The following is a 22,725-nucleotide window of genomic DNA, read 5'->3' as shown; positions in this document are numbered from 1 at the left end:
TCACCGCAGTAAAAAAAATAGTACTCCTATGTTGTATAGTAGTATATAGGACAATTTTTTTTGTTAAAAAGTTAGTACGTATAGGGGTCGTTAGACATGACAAAGAAACAAGTAGTAGGAGGGAGTTCTCCAGCTCCGCTAGTTGGATGCAGCTCGAAAGTACGGTGGTTGAAACAGGGCGAAGCTAGAGGGTGGGTCATGGACCACCCTAAAATTCTAGCCCAAGTCCATTACCCTCAATTCCTTATGACTTGTTTTGGTCTAGGAAGGTTAAAAAAAAACGGACAACTGTGCAAGCTTCCGCCGTTTCACGTCGCACCGGCAGCCGGGAAGAACCCGTGTCTCGCCCCCTGGTCGCTCCGCTCCCTCGCTTTCCCATCTCCGGTATGCTCTAAAGCCCGTGCAACACCATGGGGACTACGGGAGCCGCGGCGCCCCTGCTTAGCAACAGGCCCGCATCTGTCGATCACTGCTAGCATCGCACGAGCAAGACAAGAAATCCGCAAGGTACGAAGAATTAATTTAGGCTCAATTTCATTTCGGTTTTAAAATTCAAGATTGGTGTGGGAATGGTAAATTGAAACATTGCATTATTATCTTCTAGATTTGTTTGAACATAAAGAGAAGTGAAGATATTGTATCAATTTCTTTCTCAGAAATATGTCGCAACGTGTTGGTAAATTCTATACTTGTATTTCAGTATATTAGATTTATATAGTGCTAAAAGATTATATTACGTTAGACCACCCGCCACTGACTTGAAACACGAGGAGAAAGAGTCCGACTTTTTTTTTCTCCCCCCCAACCCCTGGTGGACGAAACAAAAGCAAGAAAAAAAAGGGCACGAGTTTGGCCGTTGCCACCACCAGCTCGCGCCCAGGATCCTCGTGACACGCACCAACTGTTTGGAGGGCGGTTAAAGCGAAAGGCACACCCGGTGAAACCGAAGCGCAGGACCCGTTCGTAGTTCATGTGTGCGGCCTCGGGCACTGGCGAAGGCGAGCTGCGTCGTGCTCGGCGTCCCAATCCCACAGCCCCGCGCGCCATCTCGGAAGGAACGCCAACGTGATCTCGCGCCTTTTCCCCCACACGTCTGCCGAGCCCCCGGACCTGTGATCTGGGCATCTGGCTGGCTCGTCTGGCGTCACGGCAGGCAGGGGGCTGAGGCGAGCAGCGGGCGTCCGCGAAGCGGCAGAACGTGACGCGCCCTCGGCGGCGGCGGTGGAGCCTGGAAAGCGGTGGTGGGAGCGGCGGGGGGTGGCCGCGCGGCGTCTGACCACCTGGCGGCCGCGCTCCGCCGAGTGGAGGCCGCTGCGCGGGACGCCTGGCGCCTGCCGGTCGGTCGTCGTGTCAAGGCGCCGTTAACAAAGGGGGGAATGGGAAAACGCCTCGGCCGTCCGGTAACTTCGCCGGTTTACCGTCTCGTTACCGTTCGCGGACGGAAAGCGGTAACCGACGCCACGAGGCAGGGTAACGTACGACGGGACGGGGGGTCCCCCGTTAACCGTCGCACGGGGCCATCTGTCTGTAACCTCGGTGGGTCCCGTGATGGGAGGCCCGTGGTCCGGGCCCACGGGCGCGGTAGATGGTGTCCTCTCCTCTAGTCCTCTCTGACGCTCGCGTGAGATGATACTCCGGCCTGCCGGCAGTGAGTGGTGTGTGGTGTGGTGCCGTGGTGGTGAGGATGGGAGAGTGACAAGGGGGAGAGGAGGATTGCTGGCTGCAGGTGGTAACAGATGCCGCTGCCAGGAACAGTTTGCACGTCTTGCTTTCAGGAAAGCTACGCGCCACCGGCTGCAGCTCCGGCTCCTCCGCTGCCTGCTCGCACCTCTCTCTCTGAATCATTGCACTCTCTTCCCACAAGCAGCGAGAGACGGTAGAGTGCGACAGGGTGAGCAGCAGAACCCATACCAAACTTCAGAGGCAAGGAACAGGCTGAAAGAGGAGGCAGGAAAAGAGGGAGAAATCCACCACCACAGTGCGTGAAAAGGAGAGGAGAACGACCCTGCCTGCCCCGGGCGCCAGTCCAGGTCCCGGAAAAAAGGAAAGGTTCCCCGGGTGAAAAGAGAAAAAATGAAGAGAAAACAAAAGGGGTTAGGTCTTTCCCATCATCATATCTCATCAGAGGGTTGCAAATTGCAATTGACTAATTGGGGAGGCATTCCTTCCCAAAAAGAGGTGAAATGCTTGTGGCATGTGATGAAGCTTTGCTTGGGGCGGTTGTGCGGTGAACAAGGTGTAGAGCGGCCAAAGCTGCAGCTGGTTTCTTTAGCGGTTTGTTTGTTTTATATTGAAACATTATTGATCATCTGTAAAACGTCTGTATTGGTAATGTGACTTCACCCACATCAAGATGTTCTCCCAACTTATCTGATATCTGTTTTAGAAACATTGCTTAGAATAGACAGAGGTTGTATACGGCTCGAAAGTAAGGTGCCCATAGTTGCTTCATTGATCTTTTCCCCCTACCTAGCGAATAAGGTGCAATGGCTTGTCCATTCAGAGGTTTAGTTGTCTAATCAAATCCTTTTCACAACTTATTAAGGACAAAAATGTAGATGCCAACAATAACAATGCAGAGGATTAGTTACCACTTATTTTTTCTGAATATCGACACTAGATGGATACTTTGAAAGAGAAAGTCAGAGAAAATAGGGAACGAAAATCACCAGTATAGTTTTTCATGAAGCTGACTCGTTATAATTTGTTCCCATGTTCACTGCAGCTGTGGTTGACAAGCCAGGAGGCCAATAATATCCATACAGAACTATCAATCCCCAACGAGTTCGCATCGCATATTTCGTGGAATTGACCTGATTATTACCGCTAATTTTCTCCACACCCAAAGACTTAACAGCTTTAGGTCCAGAATAAAAAGATAAAGGAGAAAATGACTTGGCCGGGCAAAGAAAAGGAAAAACTCGAGTGTGAAAAAGCAAAAGGACCAGGCATTGCCTCGTCTTTCTCTCCAGTCTTCACGGGAGAAGTTTGAGCTAGTGAGAATATAAAGGAAAAGAAGGCAACGGCCGGGCACGGCGACGAAAACTTTGCAGAGGAACGGAACCGAAACGGGAAACGGCCGGGGAAAAGAATCCAACACGCGAATGATGGTGAAAAACCCGTAGCAAAAAAGAAAGGAAACGAAAAACTAAAGGCATTTGCACGCTTTCCTTTTCACGAGAGGCACCGCTTTGGTTTCTTCTTCCAGAGTAAAAGAAACAGTGCCCACCGTCTGCGCATCCCATCTTGCTCAGTTTTTGCTCTCCGAGCCCGGCCCTGGCGCATAGCAAGCATCTGGAGTTGTTGTCAGCTCGTGGGTTGGTTTTGTCGCAAGATACTACGGGAGAGTTGAGTATTGCCAATGCGTACATGGATGGATCTATCTCGTCGTGTCGTGCGGTCTTTTTACGCCTCTCGAGTCGTTTTCGGCCGAAAGCAGGCTTGGCGCACCGGGACGACGGGAGGGGAACTGTCATGTAAAAGAAGGGAAAACGAAATGTGTCATCATGTATGATTGTATCGTTGTAATGTCGTATGTGCTCGTAGAAGCGAAGTGTGTGGGGCCCGCTCTTGGTACCGTATGACGTGGCGTCGTCGTATGCAGACATGTAGAGTACCTCATGCGTGCATGTGATGATGTGATGGACCTGTGCGTATAGCGGTATAGGTCTTCCTTTGTCTGTTTTGAGCTTCGAAGCAGACGAGAATTTCACTGGGAAGGACAGATGACGGACCATTTTTATCTGGGCCACAATTACTAGTGGAGGTGGACTGGGCCTCCACAGAAATGGGTGGTCCGCGGCCTAGTTTGCTGCTGTTGCCTAGGATTCCTCATGGCGGCGGAACCAGCGGGCATGTCCCCACTGGCCCCGCAAGCATCATGATTGCTCTATGTTTGAGGATACAATTAGCAATCTCGGATTGTTCAATTCTGACCGGCAGTCGGCAGATCATGCGAGAATGCGACTTGGACAGTTTGCACGAGCAGATGAGTCGTTCCATGATGTCAGAATCATGCATGCTACCAGCACTTCAAGTTGTTTATGGAACTACAAGTCTACAACCCCACGGTTTCATTCTCTGCCTGCACATTTAAGATTTATATACACAATTTACAGCAGGGAGTTAGAGGACAACCATTGAAAAATCTGTGCTTGATAAACTAATCGGACTATCTCTTTTTTTTTTCAATTGATCCTCTTCTGATGATAATGGGCTGTATAGAAGGTCATAATTTTGAAACGAACCACGCAGAAGAGCTGCCGATTATATTTCTTCTGCCGATTATATTAAAAAAGAAGATGAAATCCAGACTGGATGAAAACAATAAAAGAAAAAAATGATGCAAACACCGATAGATTAGATTGGGTCATCAACGCATACCGCACCACATCCTCGTACGCAACTCAACTCTACAACACATCGACCGGTTGGATTGGAACCTCAATCGTCACCGAACTCCACTCCTCTCAACACCTCGGCGATAGAACGAAGCCTTACCACAGCCTGTACCACCGTACACACAGTTAAAAAGTCACTGAAACCTCCCGCGTAACCTAGCGTCGATGTTGAACCGAGAAGCAGAGTGCACCGTGCTGAGAAGGTCACCGGCATGTAGGATCTTCTGCCGTAGTACCGCTGTAACATCACTCTCCACCTGACAGGGTGATAGCACCGAATCCGGACCTTCTCACAAGCTGCCTCGCAGACGCCGCCACAATAACACAATGCGCGAGGGCCTCGCCACATCCGCCGTTGCACTCTGCCTCTCTCTCATCGTCTCGAAGATACACCGCACGCGGGGCCTCGCCACGCCAGCCGTAGTACTCCACGTCACTGATCCGTTTGTTTTGTCGTTTGTTGAGCGATATTGCCCCACTCCCCAAGATCTCCATTAATCAGCCAAGCCGTCACAGTGTGTCGACCTCGCCTCGTTGCTTCACCCTCGTACATAGCCTTTTCCGCAGTGTCAGCAAGCTAAAGAAGTCGCTTGCGCCGTTTTCCGACGATGTACTGTAGCCTAGCTAAGTTGACCAACCCGTCGCGGTCCTCTGCAAGCCTAGTCGCCCTATGCTGTCATTGCCGCAAGCGTCATCCTGTGACGCAGGCAATCGCTACAAGCACATTTCATATGAAGGAACACTCGTTGTCCCGCGCCTTTTAACTACGATTAACACAAAGAAAGGATTAGTATTTTCTTGGAAACAGGACTATCGCATTGTGAATCACCCTACCGCTTGCAGAAGTTGTAGCAATGACACTCTTATGCATCACTCCGATTATGTCCATGGCGAATACCTCCTCCTCTCTCCCTAGAATCTTGAGTCTTGAGGACTGTTGCTGTTGCTGTTGGTCAGAACTCAGAAAGGATTTCCATCCGTCGACTGTTTCTGTTGTCAACGGGCCTCTCGTCGACAGGCCCGGAGGCCCCAGTTGCAATGCAAATTTCTTCGGATCTAGTAGCAACTGAGCCGTATTTCTTCAAGCTCAAGTGCACGTTTGTTGGCGCCTTGGCGGGCCGAGATCGGCTTTACGGCCAGATCCGGTCGCAACGCGTCGTGGTGTTAGGAGAGCACGCTACTACGGCCCACATGAAATGGGCCACCAGAGCCCCTTGGATCCTCTCCGACAGGCGTCGTCAAATCTACCCAAGGAAATTGCACTCCCTGTGCAAAAATTACTCCCATCTGGAACTGTACCAAACGTGTTTCACGATTACGAAATGGAACACACCATTTTTTTTCAAAAAAAGAAATGGAATACACCAACAACACTTGTGCCTCCGTAGGCCGGTGGTCGAGCATCAGACGGCGCACGGGCGACCGACGCGCGAAGCTGCACCAGATCTCCTGTTTCCATCAGTCTACGGTCACCGCCATGTGGGCCCCGCCAACGTGCCCGCTCTCCCATCCCCAGGGAGCTGTCTCGCGCCGTCCCCAAGTCGTCGTGGCTCCCACCCCCACAACACAAAAGGCCCAGCACCCCCCGTGCAGAATTAGAAACAGCACCCCAGCTTCCGCACACCAAACCCACAGCCTGCTCCCACTGCCATGCGGGCCCGAGAAACATTAATCGACGCGATTAACGACATTAATCGACGGCATAAAGTGCTAAACAATTGCCCGCTTAAATACGGAAGCGGGGGACTCTCGCCGCTCGCATCACCACACCACCTCCGTGCTCCCCCCGAAAATTTTCCTCTCCCCTTCCGACCTCGTCGTCGTCCCGGGCTCCCGGCTCCAGTTCCTCTCTTCCCATTCATTTTACCTCGCGCCGAAGCAACCCCGAGTCCGCCCGCCAAAACCCTAGCCCCAGATCCCGCGCTCGCCCGCCTCTACAACACCCCCTTGCTGGATCCTGCTCGTCGCCGCTCGGTGTCCAATCGACGGCGCCAGCGCCCGCGCCGGCCATTGCCGCTAGCCGCGGCATTGGGGAGCTCGCGGCGTCGCCTTCGCTCGCGGGGCGGAGATCTGGGTCGAGGAGGGGGAGGTGATTGGCCGCGGGGGCGTAGGTGATGGGGCGGGGGCGGTGGGCCCCGGGGATCCGCGCGGTGGCGCTGGTTCTGCTCGCGGTCGCGGCAGCCGCGGGAGTCGCAGCAGCGGATCCCGATCCCGACGAGTTCGAGCGCGCGTAAGTGTTTTTTTTTTTGGGTTCTGCTCCGCGTGTCTGCTCTCTGTCGGTGCTGCCACCACACCCGTTGCTCGTGTTGGGGCATTGAGCCGGATTTCGCATTGGATTGCGCAAGCGTCGCGTTGCGTCTGGGATGACCATTGCTCGTGCGTTGACTGGTGGAAGCATGTGCCGTCCGGGCCGTGCATGCCACGCGACGGTGAGGTGTTGTAGCGTAAGGAACTGGAGCGCTCTGCTCAGTGCTCGCCATACATCGCATGCAATTTGGGACATTGCTGGTTTACTTTTTCACCTCCCAAACCCAATCCCGCCATCTTGTGTGTTGTGCCATGAGTTTCTCATGTCGTGCCAGAAGGAATTTAATAGGAGTTAGGTGAGATGTCGAGGAATAATAGGTGGTTGGTACTTCATGCAGTGTAAATGGAGAAGGCCAAGAGGAATGATGTTGTTGTGCCATTTTGTTAGTGAAACTTAACGTGATGGGCGTAATTGTTTCAGCTTGCAAGCAGTGTTGAAATTTGGACTACTATGACTGGACTATGGCAGATTGGATGTAGTATCCTTGTTTTGGAAACGATGGAAGATTGGATGTAGTATCCTTGTTTTGGAAATGTTGCTGTCTGAATACTTTTTGGGCGATTTTTACATAAACTGGTAATTTGAATAGCTTCAAACATTGCAAGGTGCCTAACCCATTTATCATATATGGGTCATGAGTACACATTGTCCACATTATATGCTTGTTTTGTGGCTTTTAGTAAAAGTTGCTGCTTGATTCTTTTCCTTCCTTTTTTTACTGTTTGCAAACTTTACGTGGAGTTTGTCTAAGCCTATGGTTCCTGCTGATATTACAAAAACTGGTTAATGTTCTGGCCTTCTTCAAGATTTTTAAATGTTAATAACTCAGTACCTTTCTCTATTGAGTGAATATGGCCATGTGGCCACTAGGCATATAAGACCTCACTGCAAACTATTGTATGTGATTTTGAGTCATTGAGTCAGAGAACACTTGCTTCTGCAATCTTATGGAACCTTGCTGCCAAAAAAAAAAGGAGGAAAAACACTAAGCTGTCTGTTACTATTCTCTTGAACTTTTGATTGGAAATATCGAACATTAATGTAAGTTATTCATGCTTCTCAAGGAAGCATTTAGTGGAGAATCTGAAATTATTGACTGTATGTAATTCCAGGTTTCCAATAGTGGAGCCAGACCATGGCCACACTAAACTTCGTCTCTCAGAACAAGGTCTAGAAGCAATTCGCAGGATTGAAAATCCGATTGCCATTGTTGGTGTAAGTTTGAACTTGTAAGCTGTTTGTCATTTTACGTGATCGAATAAGACTGATGACGACCTTAATGATTTCTCACCGCAATGTTCTCAACTAAATGATCAACTGCTTGTGAACCCAGGTCATTGGTCCCTATCGATCTGGAAAATCTTTTCTCCTCAACCAGCTTCTTTCCTTATCATGTGATAAAGGTAGTTAGGCACTGCTTCTGATATTATAAACATGGATTCACTAAAATACATGCTAGGACTATTTGAGGATGTGACAAACTTTACTATGCAGGTTTTGGGGTTGGTCATATGCGAGATACTAAGACCAAAGGTGATATGATTTCCCAATTTCCCTGAACTTGTACCTTTGTCACTGTCTTTCCTATTTGCTTATTAAAGCTTATGAGGCATTCATCGTATGTTTTCCTATTATTGCAGGTATATGGATTTGGGGTACTCCTGTTGAGATGGATGTTGATGGTTCCAAAGTTTCTGTCCTTTATCTAGACACCGAAGGATTTGAAAGTGTTGGGAAATCAAATGTGTATGATGATAGGTTTGTGCCTAGAAACGACCTCTCTCTGATATACTTTTCCCATGAAGGAGAATTCGCTATAGTAACATTTTTCTTTCTCATTGTAGGATATTTGCTTTGGCAACTGTCTTAAGTTCAGTGCTTATCTACAACCTTCCTGAGACGGTGCTCCCTCCCTTCCTCCCTCCCCCCCTCCCTCTCCAACCTGCTGGTGTGTGTGTGTTGGTTGGTTGGTTAATTTTATTGTCATGTCATTGCAGGTGCGTGAAGCTGATATATCCAGGCTTTCATTTGCTGTTGAAATTGCTGAAGAATTCTATGGAAGGTTTGTCATATTCTTTTTCACTTTCTGTTTTCATTTCAATCTGCAACACTAACTTTTCTCATCATCTTCTTTTTTGGGATCTGTGCTGCATGGTGTTGAACAGAGTGAAGGTAACACTCCATTTTCATGAATATGAGCCTGCAACATAGGAATACAGACAGCTTTTTTTTATGCAATGTGCTTCTTGTTTCTTCAGGGGCAAGATGTCGCTTTTGAGCCAGCAAAGCTTCTTTGGCTTATCCAGAGAGATTTCCTCCGTAAGTTTCTTCTAGAATGTTTCTCCTCTACTAAGATTATTTTTGAACAGTACATTTTGTTTGGGAATGCAAATTGCAAAAGCTTGACCAGACCGGCATCTTTGATAAGAATTCTGGAATTGCCGTCTGCACTGCATGTAATCAACCACATGGGAATAGCATGTAAGCGGTTCTGTTTTGGGTCTCAGTGTGTGTTATCGTCATTGTGCTACAGAAAGTAAGAGAAATAGTACCATGAATTATTTGTGATACCTGTAATTCTTGCTGTTTTGTTTTATTACCTTTTATTAACATGTTTTTATTCTGCACCATAACTGTATTGTTCTATTAACTGAAAACTCAATTTGTAAGTTTTTTTGATAACATTTCAACTCCTTGTAGGATAGTGTTGCATTGATTTTGGTCATATTGTCAGCATGATATCTTGGTTCTAAATAATAAGTTTAATAAGTTTTTACTGTGCCCTTATCTTTTTATTTATGTTTCTTGTATTTTGCCGGTCATTCTTTTATTATGACTAAACCATACAATCCATATTTACTTGTGCTAAATACGTGAATTGTATCTAAGTGTGGATTCTTTGACATTGTAAACAGAAGGAAAATCTGTACAACAAATGGTTAATGAAGCCCTCCAACGGGTGCCTAATGATAATGGTTAGTCCACACAACCATACTAACTGTTGTTGTTTTGGCTATATTAAAGCATCTACCGATCTCTCGTACAGTTGAATTGATGTGTTTTTTTTTGTATATATTTCTGCAGGGGACAAATATATCGATGAGGTATATAGTTTGTTTATGAAATCTACACTTTTAGGCCTAAAGATGTTAGATCCTATCTCTGCTACAATATTTGTTTTCTATGTTTGCTTGTAGGTCAATCAAATAAGAGATTCTCTGGCAATTATGGGTGACAACAGCACTGCTTTTAGCTTGCCACAGGTGCATTTCTGATGACTTCCCTTGCAGCATCTGATTTTGAATCATTTAAATTATCTTGACTGCTCTGCCATAGAAATGTTTAACGTTTTTGTTTCTATGTATTTAAGCAGCTGGTACCGTTTTTTTCTATGGTGATGATCAATGTTAATACTTTTGGTTTGTACTTTGTATGACTATAAATCCTATTGACACTGTTTTTGTTTATACAGCCTCATCTGCAAAGAACAAAATTATGTGACATGGAGGACAAAGAGCTCGAACCATTATATGTAAAAAGGCGGGAACAATTAAAGCAGCTTGTTGCATCCATCATAAAACCAAAAATCGTGCAGGGGAAAAATCTGAATGGGAAGGACTTTGTGTCTTTCCTGCAGCAGGTAAGATACTTTCGGATGTGGACATTGCTGACATGTATCTGATCCATTAGAACTGTCCGTGACTTCTCCTCTTGTGTTCCAGATTCTTGAGGCTTTGAATAAAGGTGAAATTCCATCAACAGGATCCCTTGTTGAAATTTTTAATAAAGCCATCCTTGATCGCTGTCTGAAGGTGTATAGGGAGAAAATGGATGGCTTAGGCCTACCAGTACGTGTAGACAAACTGCAGCAAGTTCATGAGATGGCAAATGCTGAAGCTAAAATTATCTTTGATAAGCAGCACTTTGGTAAACATCATGCTGCTCAGTCAGTCCTCAAGCTTGAAGATGAGATTAAAAAGGTTTCATTAATATTACTTTACTATTTTTTGGATATGTTTTGGCTTCATTTCACATTGAAAAAGGAATCCACAGTGAAATGTTATTTGTTGCATGGCAATAGTATTGTAATGGTCATGTGATTAATTCTCGTTTCTATTTGTTGTTCTTGACCTTGTTATGATATTATAATTCCACTAGTACAGTTTGATTTTTTTTTATGGCATGCTATGAATAATGTTTTGCTTTCATATTTCCTTGCTGCGGTACACCTCTTTCTTTTCGTGGGAGATTAGAGAACACCATACATGCCTTGAAATTAACTTTCACCTTCTGTCACCTTTAGAAGATAATATGTTTTACATACTTACAGGTATGTACTTTGTAGGTGTACAGAAACTTCCTTCTAGCTAATGAGTATCAATCGTCAAAGTTGTGTGAAGCTCGCTTTTCTGAGTGTGAAGATAAGATGGATCACCTTCAAGTCTTGAAACTTCCTTCGATGGCAAAATTCAATGCAGGCTTTACTCACTGCAATCAAAGTTTTGTAAGGGAATGCGTTGGACCTGCAAAAGAAAGCTATGAACGTAGAATGTCAAAGGTTTGCCTCCTTTTGAAGATAGTTTACATGTTAATCATCGAGGATTTGAGTGTTGTAGCATTTGCCATATGTTTTTCTTTTATGCGTATATTTAACAGCCAACCTGACCTTTTTTTCCTACTTAGTTTTAGTCGATGTCATCTGACATTTCATTACATCTGGCTGCCTGATGAAATTTGGTTACTTTCATATTGGCAGTGCATTTTCTCCTGTAGAATGCTAGCCTTTATTTGGAACCTGATGGCACTACTAAGATCATTTCTGATTTGTGAATATGAAAATAAACATAAGCCACAATAAGAAAGATGCACAAACAGTAAGTTAATATGTTATACCTTGAGAGTGGAGGGAGTGTACCTGTTTGAAGTTATTCTGCGCATTGCTATCTTCTATGGTTATGCCTTTTTCTGGTTGAGTCTATTGGGTGCTACTCTATAAAACTTATTATGGTTTGCTTGGGCTGAACTCCGATTTGGTATTGCATTCAGATGCTTGTCAAGTCTCGAGCTCTTTTCATCAAAGAGTACAATAACAAGCTTTTCAATTGGTTGGTGACCTTCTCCTTGGTCATGGTGGTCATTGGGCGCTTTGTCATCAAGTTCTTCTTACTTGAAATTGTTGCCTGGGTGATGTTTATTTTCCTGGAGACCTACACGAGAATGTTCTGGTCAGCTGAGTCGCTGTACTACAATCCAGCTTGGCACATCATTGTTTCTTCGTGGGAAACCATTGTGTACAGCCCTATTCTTGATCTGGACAGGTAATCTCTTTACTCCATTCAGTTGAGTATATTGTCATATTATGTACTACGCCTCTTTTGTCACTAACTGCAATTCCTTGCACAGGTGGGCCATCCCCATTGTCATAATGCTTTCATTTGGGATTCTTTATTGGAGATGCTTTGGTGGTAGAAGGAAACGGGGCAGGGGTTCGCTCCTGCCACTATACAAGAACTCGTACAAAAACTCAAGTCGGCCAAGATCAGACTAGTGATGTCTGTTGATTATGTTTTCCTTTTTGAAGAATGGTACAAAATATCAATTATAGAAGAGAAAGCAAACAGCCCATTGTGGATCAACTGTCCATGCTGTTGCTTGGGCTTGTTTTGAGGGTGCCCTGCCAATGCATCTCCGATTCTTTTTGGTCGACGAAGAGAGGCAGTGAAACTGCTGGCTTTGGGGCACTTGCGCATGCCTCTGTTGTAATATTCGTGCCAGGATATTGAATCCATGTTTTGTAGCTAGGCTGTTCTTACAAGATACGACCTCAATTCATTGATTATTGTTTACATACACCGCAAATTTTACAAGAATCTAGTTCTTAACAAATCATATACCAAATTGTAAGAGCATGTACTATGATAGTCTTAATGAGTTGACAGTGTTGATATGTGGGATTTGGAAATTCGTAGTGTTATCTATACAGTTGCTTTCCTGATCTGTATGCTAATCTTTTTCGTTAGGATTTTGCGGTGCGGGCACCAGCACTGTGCTAAATTTGAACCTTTGGCGGTGGGCGCTAGCTACGTGCGTTATTTCTCTTGGATCGTTGGTCTTCAAGTCACGCGAGAAAAGCATCAGCATAAGCTTTTGACCAACACTGAACTTGTGAGACCGAGCATGGTGCTAACCTGTAACAGCAGCAGCACGAGTACTGAAGATACTCTAAAGAACGCACGATAAGTCAATGACCGGTTGACCATATATGTCCACAACGAACAAATCCGCATCGCAAGATTAGCAATGTCCACTAAAATGTATGTAGAATTGTCAATTTATCATTCTTCCCCTCTGGGCCTTCCAACAGATCATACGTCTAGGAGGTTGACCCGGATGAAGCTGGCCCTCCGCACATCCTCTTCTGGAGGTGCTCCAGGCTCTCCACCCGCTGCAGCGAGGCTGTTCTGCCCATCTTGCCAGCAGCCAGGGCCGCATTAACCAAATCGTCGTCCTCTTGAGCCGACGAAGCTATCTCTGGCATATAACCACCGTTCCCCCCCATTTCACTTGGGCTGGCAAAATAACTGCTCGGGTCATCTTGGACGGGGACAGCAGCGTCGGAGGTGGAGTCAGATGGGGAGCCGTTGAATGGCATGCTGAGAGATGACATATCAGACACGGGAGGGAATAACGCGTTCATGCCTGTCACCCGCTTCACTGAGTCCTCTGCCATCTTCACCTGCAAACATGTCACATTCCCACATTCAATCAGAATAACCTGAACATCCAATTATGTTTAAAAGGTCTGAAAAGAACGACAAGAATGGATTCTCTCAAATTTAGGGCGCATGATTCATCTAGTGAGTGCTAGCAATTGAAACAGTCCAATTCAACAGATGCAGGGTTCAAACAGCATAAACAAAAGAGCGTACCTTTGCTCTTAAGGTTTCAACGTCTGCCTTTAGCACCCTATTGTCAACAGCAGCCTCATTGAACTTCTGATTAACATCCGCAAGGCGCCTTAACAGCGATGAGTTTTCAACTCTTAACTGTGCTACCTGTAACAGGGAATCCACAACTGAACTCAATAGAAAAAAGCCCAAGAATTTTTAGACTTTCTCAACAAGTAAAAACATAGCATAAACAATCAGACCTGTGCCTCAAGTTCATTCAAGTGAGCTGCCTTTCTGCTTCTCGAACGCCTGGCTGATTCTCGGTTGGATTGCTTCCTGAAAATAGTCAAGAATCAATGCATGATATCCTCAGAGAAAAAAGACCTCAACAGAATAAACACCAAACTAGTAAGTCGCCTGGCTGATTCTCGGTTGGATTGCTTCCTGAAAATAGTCAAGAATCAATGCATGATATCCTCAGAGAGAAAAGACCTCAACAGAATAAACACCAAACTAGTAAGTCACAAGATGCAATCCAGCATATCTATAAGTTAAAAGAAAAGACCTCAACAGAATAAACACCAAACTAGTAAGTCACAAGATGCAATCCAGCATATCTATAAGTTAAAAATGAATCTTCTGACATCATTGACAGAGACATGGATGTCAACTCCATCGCATAGTTCACCATACCTTTAAACATGTATGGCTGTGGCACTAAGCCAACACAATTTGACAGGTAGGCCAAAATTATTGCCAACATAAAAAATAAGAAAGACTACTCTACTTGAGAATTGGTTCACCGAATAATGCAAGAGCATGTAATAAAGGTGATATACAAATTATAATTGCTGCAGCATACAAGCATATAATGTCTGCCACAAAGTAAACTAATGATGCACATACATTTCACAAACGAGCAGAAAAGCTCACCTTCTCTGCAGTCTTTGTTGAACAGGGTTTGCATTTCCAGTAGTCTCAGCTTCTCCTTCCATGTCATCATCATCTGATTGCTCTCGTGATGAAGAGCTAGTGGCTTGCTTAACAAGCATATCGGCATTTTGTACCACCTGTGGACCTGATGGCCCACCTGGAGCACCAGCTAGCTTGTTTTGAACTGGAATCACATTACCTGATACATGTCCATGATCCAAATCCCGATCATAGTACAGCCATTCAGCCAGATGTCATATAATAAGTAAAAAAAAAACCTAGCATTTACGGTTTGTGCATGCTTTGCCAAATAAAATAGCACGATCTCCATGAAAACCATGATTTCGGCTACTCGTCCAATTCTGAAGCAAACTGCCCACCCTCAAATAGCACTGGATGATCACGCCCTAAGGATACAGCCATACAGGTTTTACCGATTGTATAACAGCGAGTCAAAATTGAATAAAGTTCACCAATGCTGACTAGCGCACCACGAGATGTATGCCAGCAAGCAACCTAACACTATTAAAACTAATAAAAGCATCTTAAGAGAAAGAATATTAACCCTTTTACTTAAAAAAAGTAAATAAAAATTGGCGCTTACAAGGATAAAGAGAAACTGGAGGTCTAAAAACTATTATGCGTGTGGAGCACAGAGACCTAAACTAATAGAGCCAAGTTACATAATTAGTTTGAAGAAAGAGGATGTTGCAAGAGGATGAGTACCTCCAATGGGATTAACAGGGCCTGCATGAGAAACATCAACGTTTGGCAAGGATGAGCCAGCCGCAGGACGTTCTGGAGGCGTCGCACCAGATGCCTGGGGATAAAAATGGTATGAGAATATTGCAAATAAATGCACATCGTGGTTCTTAAGGCAGTAGGGCTACGGGTGGTGATCCACCTCCTTCCAAACGCTTAGGTAATTATAAGGCGAGCCAATGTGACGCGTTACCAAGCCTTAGGAATAGTAAAAGAGTAGCACGGAGATGGAAAAGAAAGGGGAAAACATAAACAAAAACAAAATGGGGAAAAAGGGGAAGGAGAATGAAAAAGCTTGGCCCAGCCCACCAGCCAGTCCATGTGACCCTTTCCCTCACCTAGAAACCCTCCTAGACTCAGATCGGTGTGCGAAACGACCGCAGCCGCTCTCACTCCCAGACTCATATGCACCACCGCTCCCTCCACTTCTCTCTCGCAGCATCCCGTCACTCGCTTGCATTCCCCAACTCTCTTTCTGTTGTGCTGATAGGCTCCCGCAACTCCTCTCGCTCCCCTGCCCCTCAGATCGAGCGCCCCTACTGGACTCTTGGCTAGCTGCCGTAACTGCAGCTGACCGTAGAGAGTGCTGTACCAGCCACCAGCACCAGATTTGGCAAAGGATGGGACATGCAGTGGCTGCTTGGCCTTGCAGACCAGCTCTCTCTCTTTCTCTCATCTAGGCAAGGTGACGGAGACACCCAGGATCCGTGAGTGCCTTGTCACCTAGGCGACACCTTAAAAACCATGATGTAAATGTAATACAGAAAGAGCACTTTGAGAAATGCATGGTGGAAAGTCATACATTTGTCCTGTAGCGCCTAGTGCTAAGCACAGAAACAGTAATAACTTTACAAATGTTGGGCAAAGATAGTTCAACTCACAAAGTTCTGATCAACATATCCGGTAGGCGGTAGCTATAATATCTGATAAGCCAGGCTCATATAATTCCAAAAAAATTATATGAAATAAGCTAATTCACTTACCAAGGAAACGACAAGAACGTATAGGAGACAAATCAAGCTGATACTGCTCACGTACTCAACCAATGCACAACCACCTATAAACCGCAACACGACAGCATAGTCGCATTTAACACCCATCCGCACATGAAATGGCAGGAACCATCAACTTTCAACAAAATATAGGATCTGCGCGAACAACCTAATGCCACAAGAGCATGGATTCTCCATGAATTCGACATTTCCCCAGTCCTAAAAAACACATGATCAATTACAATACTTGCATGGTTAAACCACCATCTCATTGCAACAGAAAGTCCTAGAAATATGTAAATATATGCATAAGCTGTTTCGTATCCTTTACAAATCACCGAGAAAACTAAGCCACGCATCGCAGTACTATGCATACCCTAGACTGATCACATAAAAACGCAAACAAACTACTCTGCGCCCTAACCATTGGAATCAAACAGCATTGCAGGTGAGCTGCAGCTAAAGGCAAGTGTTCATACCCTCCACATGGCGACAGCAGCGAGGTCCTTCTCCAGCTTCTGCTTCAGCATCGCGTTATACTCCACCGGGTCAACAACCGCGTTCGAGGCCGCCCCGACCCCCAGAGGCTTGCTCTCCGCCGCCTCAACTCCAACTCCACCGCCGCCCCTCCCCACGCCCGGGACGGGCCCCGGGCTATCGAGCACGGCCTCCTCCAGGAACTTCTGGAAGTACCACTCGGACGAGCACCGGTTCATCGCGCCCACCTCGTCCCCCGCTCCCCCTGCTCCTCCTCCTCCTCCTCCTCCGCCACCGCCACCTGGCGCAGCGACAGCGCCGGCTGCCGCCGCTTGAGGCTGCGTCGGGGCCCAGTAGGGGTTGGGGATCTCCTCCACGGAGAAGACGCGCTCCATGCGGATCAAGCCGGATCGCGGCGCGTCGGAGGGGAAATCCGGGCAGACTCTCGAGGGTTCGGAGGATTCGAGGGTTTGATCTGGAAATTTTGGAGAATTTGTCTGGTTGGGTTTGGTGGGAGAGGAGAGAAACGAGAAATGGAGGGGAAGAGGGGGGAAGAAGAGAGAGGATGGGTTGGACGGTGGCTGTAACTGAGTCAGCACACGGACGGCTTCACACCTACGCGCACGCCAGTATTACTTGCAGAACGTGGATTTTGTTTCAGCTTTTCTTGAGACATGCTTTTTTTTTCCCTTCCTTTGACGCATATGGCGTTTAGGACTATGTATATTTACAATTATTTTATGTTTATCTTCATGTGAAAATGGAAATTCATAATTTATTCTATAAAGCTTAAGCATAAATCTACTTGGCGTATGGCGGTGTACTTTCACGTGGCAAAGAAAATCTATAAATTGAATCATTTTTCTGAACTTACAACGAATTAGCCTGTTCCTTCCTCTTTTTAATAGTTTCTTTATGGTAATTTCTAAAACCAGAATTCGTGTCTTTTTTAGGAATTTAGCTCAACATTGAATCCAAAATAATTGCAGAACAACTCTTATCCATCTTGAAGGGTCATGCTTGAAAATCTTACCGTCGTCCTCTTTTCTCATTTACCCAACACGTAGTCTATACAACTTTTACACGATCATCAACAAAATTAAATGGAGTAATAAACTGATCCTAAATTCCAGCTCGACATGTATCGCGACGGTGACATGGTGTCGAATCACGGTCAATCATGAGGTGACGTGGACACGCCCGATTACAACGTGATCCAAGCTTATCCCCTTTTATCGCAGCACTACTGACATGACCAAAGTGCATGCGCAGATTCTCCGATGGCCCCTTTCCCGTTTCCGAATGGAGGGATATCCTTGTTATTGCCTGATCGAGATCCCAGTCTCATCCAAAAAGCCGAGGCCATTGAATTCTTTCCACGGATAAAAGACTCGCTTATTTTTATATCCCCCATTTGCACGCTGCCGGCCGGGTCCTCCGTTCTTCCTTACTGGCTAGAGTTTCGACATCAGATCAGCACAGAAAATTAAATGCATATTTATGCATTTTACCATTTAATCCGTATATATATGTTTTTTTTCCCGATCAAGAGATGTTTTGTTAATTGCAAAAATGGTCGGGATACAATCACACTCAAATTGAGTTTGTGCTACCCCTAATTCCTTTTGAGTCTCAACTAGATCCTTCAGGTTTTTTTTCTTTGGAAAAAGGTGCTCAATATTTCCATGTTCTTGCGTGTAAATGCTTCTCGAGTGCTTCCCCAAACATGTGCCACTTTTGAAGCCGTATGTTTTGGTACCAATCCAAGGAAATGGTACTCAATTTCTCTTTGTATGATTTTTATATAAAAAAAAGATCCAAGAAAGCCGCCAGAGTCAAACGCACATGATGATCCTAGCTGTTCATCATCGTTTTTCTCCCTTTCTAGGCGAAGTTTTGGGATCCACTTGTAACGCGAGAAGATGGCAGCGCGTCGCTTCCCGGATGCGTCGTCTTGGCGCACGCAATTGACTTCCCATGGGCCCGTGCACTGGCCAGGAGAGCCCATCCAGTTTTAGCACAAGTCATACGCAGCTACCTGTACATGGACAGTTCAAGATCAACACTGCTTGCTTCATCTCTTTCATGCCAGCACGGCAAGCTACAATACATGCAGAGTTGGTTCATACGGGACTGAATTGGATTCCCTCCCCCCCCCCCCCCCCCCCCCCCCCCCCCCCCCCCCCTCTTTGGAAGAAACATCTGGGATTGAATTGACCATAAATAGAGATTGAAAAGGTACCAACATAAATAGAGGCCGGAAATGACCCTCCGTTATCCGAAAACCCGACATCTGGGACCATCGGGATCATTCTCTGCCCCAGCCTGGTGGACCTTAATTCTTCCAGAAGAGAGCAAGAGACATAATCTGAAGGTAATGTCGTTTTCAGCGCATCCAATTATGCTCCCTCATCCATGGACACCAACTGTTGGGCTCAAATCACAAGCCAGCCATACCATAAAAATCAGCATGACCTTATCCTCTCTTATTCCTATCCTCTCAGGAGTCAGGAGTCAGGGCAGCCTCATTCCAATATTCCATCTTTCAGGCAAAAAGGATCAGCATATGAAATTTTACAATCATTTCCCTCAAAAAATGTCAAAACCATGATAAAATATCACAATCTTACACTTCAGACAATTAACAAACTACCGCCTTTATTCGTTTTTGCATTCTAGGCAGGGATAGAGCTCTCAGCACAGCAGAAGCACCAAACAACACTAGCTGAACTAGGAGGCTGATCCTTGACCAGACTACCACTGAAACTGTCATTCTGTTTTGTTCTAATAAGCTTCCTCATGATGGGCGTGATCACCTCAATGGCATAGCAGACTTTATATTCCTGGTGTACTCCTCTAGCCTTTTCAGCCCTTCTTCAGGAGTAGCAGCTTCACATAACTGCCTAACAATTGCACTGCCAATAATCACACCATCTGCTCCCCAACCTGCGATCTGTTTAATAAAGATATCAAAACGCTGTAACACAGGTAATAGAGGCCTCGTGCTTAGTAAGAAAGCTCGGAGAAAGAAGTCCGATTCACCTGTTTCACATGCTCTGGAGTTGATACACCAAAACCAACAGCTACAGGTTTGTCTGTAACCTGTAAAGTCAGGAAGATGAACACAAATTTCCACAGAGATGTTACTGTACTAAACTAATTCCTAGTCTACTGATTATAGTTTCCTAACCTTCTTGATCTCCCTAAGAAGATGTTCCACACGTAAGTTTACGTTTGAGCGTGCACCTGTAACTCCAACAGCACTCACCTGCAATAACATACAGGTTAGTAATGCCACTAGTCACTAAATCAAATTCAAGTGCAGATGTCGAATATGATGGTGAAATAGAATCACCAGGCGTATGTTCTAGTTGCCATAATTCCTACCCAACCTAAAAAATTCTACTTTCCTTTATATTTTTTCTGTACAAATGTCTGGTGAAATGAATTTCATCATCAATGTATGAACGTGATATACTAGTTCATAGTTATTCCCATGTTCTATGTCCTACTTCAGGATGTAAACTTTTACCTATGGTAGATATAAAACATATCCAGAATATATAAAGATGACCAGGACTTTTAACTAGGAAGATAGATGGGATCTTCTAGGCACTCACAAGATAAAGAAATCCTTCTGAAGCTTTTGCAATTTCTATCATCCTCTCTGTTGGCGTGGTTGGTGTTGTAAGCAGCACCTGTGGGCAACCAAGCAAAATATAAATGATAAATGGCTGGTACTTAAGCTATCTCTTCTGTTGAATCGTCTACCATCAAGACTACTGTGCAAAGATTTTCTGCTGTCACAACAGCCTGAGTTATCCAAATATGCATTAAAATGGCCTTAGCCTAGCCTACTCTGGATTTCTGAAAGTGGACTGGACAAACCCGCCTGACATGTGTGATCCCAGTAGACTAGATCTTGCTTCTAGGGCCAGGCTGATCCAAAGGCCTAGAATATATTTTGCAACTGTGTATTTTTGGAGGCCTAGACTGGACCTAGCCCAAGCTGAAGATGGGTAGATTTTGTCTCGAGCGAGAATTTAGTTAGGAACCAGATAACAACACAACTATGCAAAATACAACAAATTTTGTGTGAGCAGTACATGAAAAGATGAGAGTGAGGATGAACCAGCTCTATGTTGTGCATAATGGCCTCACTCCTCAGCAACAGTGCCTCCTCCAAAGGAAGATCAGGTACTACAAGTCCTACAACATATAGTGTAAATCAAAAAGATCTGAATCTGACTGACAGAACCAACAAAATGTCTGAATCAAGTGTAAATCATGTTTACGATATACAGAAGATGCAAGAATAAGAAACATCTTATAGTAACAATGTATAAAACAACAATAGTCTGCATGACTCGCTATGTAAGCAAATTTACCATTTACACCAACTTGTCTGATAGTAGGCATGAAGTTTCGCACCCCACGCTTCAGAATTGGGTTGTAGTATGTGAAGAGAACTATAGGGCAAGATAGCTCAGGTATAACCTCTTTCAGCATCCCTAAGACAGAATCGAGTGTAGTGCCTTTCTTAAGTGCCCGTGTTGCAGATGCCTGGAAATGATGTGAAGTTAATAAAGCTGGAAAAAACTATATGAAACCAAATATATTGCAGCTGGTGGAAAAGAAAAGGACCATCACACGCCTACCTGAATAACCGGCCCATCAGCCAGTGGATCCGAGTATGGTACACCAACCTCAATCACATCCGAACCGCAGGAATCGAGGATCTTCAATGCTTTCGATGTGGTTGCCAAGTCAGGATCACCCGCAGTTATGAATGGGATGAATGCAGTCTGAAAAAGTGAAAATTTCCAGGGTTACACAGGCCTCTTAAACTAAATTTATACTCCAAAAACGCTAAACGTCACTCTAAGACACTGGTTTTGCAGATACAATCATTATACAAGTAGTTCACTGATGCACACCCAGCCAATCTTGGGCAATGCAAGACCAGAGTTTTCACTGTAGATTAAGACAGGTACAGAGTGCGCCTACAATATAGAATCACTAGATCTGAACAGATACACGAATTAGCATATCTCCGAACAGTTCTATCAAATTGCCAAAATCATAATTCCCTAAAAAAGCATAGTAGTTCTGCTACAAGCAGTTGGCCACTTGCAAGGAAACTATGGGGAAATGTTGTTAGTTTTGTGGTGAACGCCGCACTGGCCTCGGCCACCACTGCGCCACCAATTCAACCCTGCTGCAACTTAAATCAGAAACAGCAAGAGACGCAGAGGTTGGGCGAATCGGCCCCCAGAGGTTGCGACGAAGTGAAGGGCGAGGACAAAAGGCTCGAACGCGCGCACCTTGCCCTGCACCCTGAGTCTGGAGAATGTCTCCGCGACGCTGCGCTTGCCATGGTCGGCCATGGGCACCGCGACGGTTGCCCTGGCCGAGGACCCCCTCCGTGCGCTAGTCCCGCTGGGGCAACGGAGCAGCTGGCGACGCGGCAGCGGCGGCGGCGGCGTTAGTGAATCCTTGGTTGCGATTTGCAGAGGTCATGCGTGACGTGTACCGCGCTGGCGGGTGTGACTTGTGGGCGTTGGGCGAGATGACGTAGCCAGACAGCTAGTGACCTTGACTTCGAGCTTAGCTCGAGGGGTCAGGGGAAAAAGAGAGCAAGCAACATCAAAAGGATCGAAGGGGGTAAGATGAATGGGCTGCTTGGGTTGCTGCCAAAATTTGGCATGCCAAAATACTTGGGTAAATAAAAATTGCATGCGACTATTTAACTTTCGTGTGTATACGATCAAGTGAGCCTAAACAATTCACGTTGGTTCTAAGGAAATTAAAATCTTTATGTGGTAAGTATGCAATGATAAAATTCAATCTGCAGAACAGCTAGCTAAACGTAATTGACCCGGTGAGGTTGAATGTAAGATGTGTGGAAGCTTAGAAAGTACAGATCGTATCATCTTTGAGTGCGCCATAGCAAAATTTGTCTG

At 45.4% G+C, this 22,725-nt stretch overlaps 3 protein-coding genes across 4 annotated transcripts; 1 reads left to right on the top strand and 2 right to left on the bottom strand.

The window, feature by feature from the left end:
- The first annotated feature begins 6,145 nt into the window (after positions 1 to 6,145).
- LOC117835038 (uncharacterized) lies at positions 6,146 to 12,670 on the top strand. Its single transcript, XM_034714388.2, has 17 exons — positions 6,146 to 6,630; positions 7,821 to 7,923; positions 8,042 to 8,111; positions 8,203 to 8,241; positions 8,349 to 8,466; positions 8,553 to 8,610; positions 8,706 to 8,770; positions 8,874 to 8,880; positions 8,967 to 9,027; positions 9,624 to 9,683; positions 9,793 to 9,812; positions 9,906 to 9,971; positions 10,181 to 10,348; positions 10,431 to 10,688; positions 11,054 to 11,266; positions 11,755 to 12,026; positions 12,112 to 12,670. The coding sequence occupies exons 1-17, from the start codon at positions 6,515 to 6,517 to the stop codon at positions 12,254 to 12,256; spliced, it is 1,839 nt and encodes a 612-aa protein (XP_034570279.1). The 5' UTR covers positions 6,146 to 6,514; the 3' UTR covers positions 12,257 to 12,670.
- Positions 12,671 to 12,945: 275 nt separating this feature from the next.
- Positions 12,946 to 17,387, bottom strand: LOC117835040 (bZIP transcription factor RISBZ2). Of its 2 annotated transcripts, XM_034714391.2 has the most exons (8): positions 16,765 to 16,871; positions 16,455 to 16,504; positions 16,277 to 16,350; positions 15,258 to 15,351; positions 14,532 to 14,730; positions 13,859 to 13,934; positions 13,638 to 13,763; positions 12,946 to 13,444 (listed from the first exon to the last, which is right to left on the bottom strand). In XM_034714391.2, the coding sequence occupies exons 2-8, from the start codon at positions 16,492 to 16,494 to the stop codon at positions 13,082 to 13,084; spliced, it is 972 nt and encodes a 323-aa protein (XP_034570282.1). In that variant the 5' UTR covers positions 16,495 to 16,504; positions 16,765 to 16,871; the 3' UTR covers positions 12,946 to 13,081. The 2 variants fall into 2 exon arrangements, with proteins under 2 accessions (XP_034570282.1, XP_034570281.1); XM_034714390.2 differs by lacking the exons at positions 16,277 to 16,350; positions 16,455 to 16,504 and having other exon boundaries at positions 16,765 to 17,387.
- Positions 17,388 to 19,287: 1,900 nt separating this feature from the next.
- LOC117840822 (tryptophan synthase alpha chain, chloroplastic) lies at positions 19,288 to 22,331 on the bottom strand. Its single transcript, XM_034721361.2, has 8 exons — positions 22,087 to 22,331; positions 21,421 to 21,567; positions 21,151 to 21,325; positions 20,895 to 20,971; positions 20,383 to 20,460; positions 19,953 to 20,030; positions 19,805 to 19,864; positions 19,288 to 19,715 (listed from the first exon to the last, which is right to left on the bottom strand). Exons 1-8 carry the CDS (start codon positions 22,147 to 22,149, stop codon positions 19,575 to 19,577), a joined length of 819 nt encoding a protein of 272 aa, XP_034577252.1. The 5' UTR covers positions 22,150 to 22,331; the 3' UTR covers positions 19,288 to 19,574.
- Between the last annotated feature and the right edge of the window lie 394 nt (positions 22,332 to 22,725).

The sequence above is a fragment of the Setaria viridis genome, chromosome 9, assembly GCF_005286985.2.
Source record: "Setaria viridis chromosome 9, Setaria_viridis_v4.0, whole genome shotgun sequence".
NCBI classification, from domain to species: domain Eukaryota; kingdom Viridiplantae; phylum Streptophyta; class Magnoliopsida; order Poales; family Poaceae; genus Setaria; species Setaria viridis.
The sequence above is the reverse complement of the archived record's forward strand: the minus strand, read 5'-3'. Positions and strand labels throughout refer to the sequence as shown.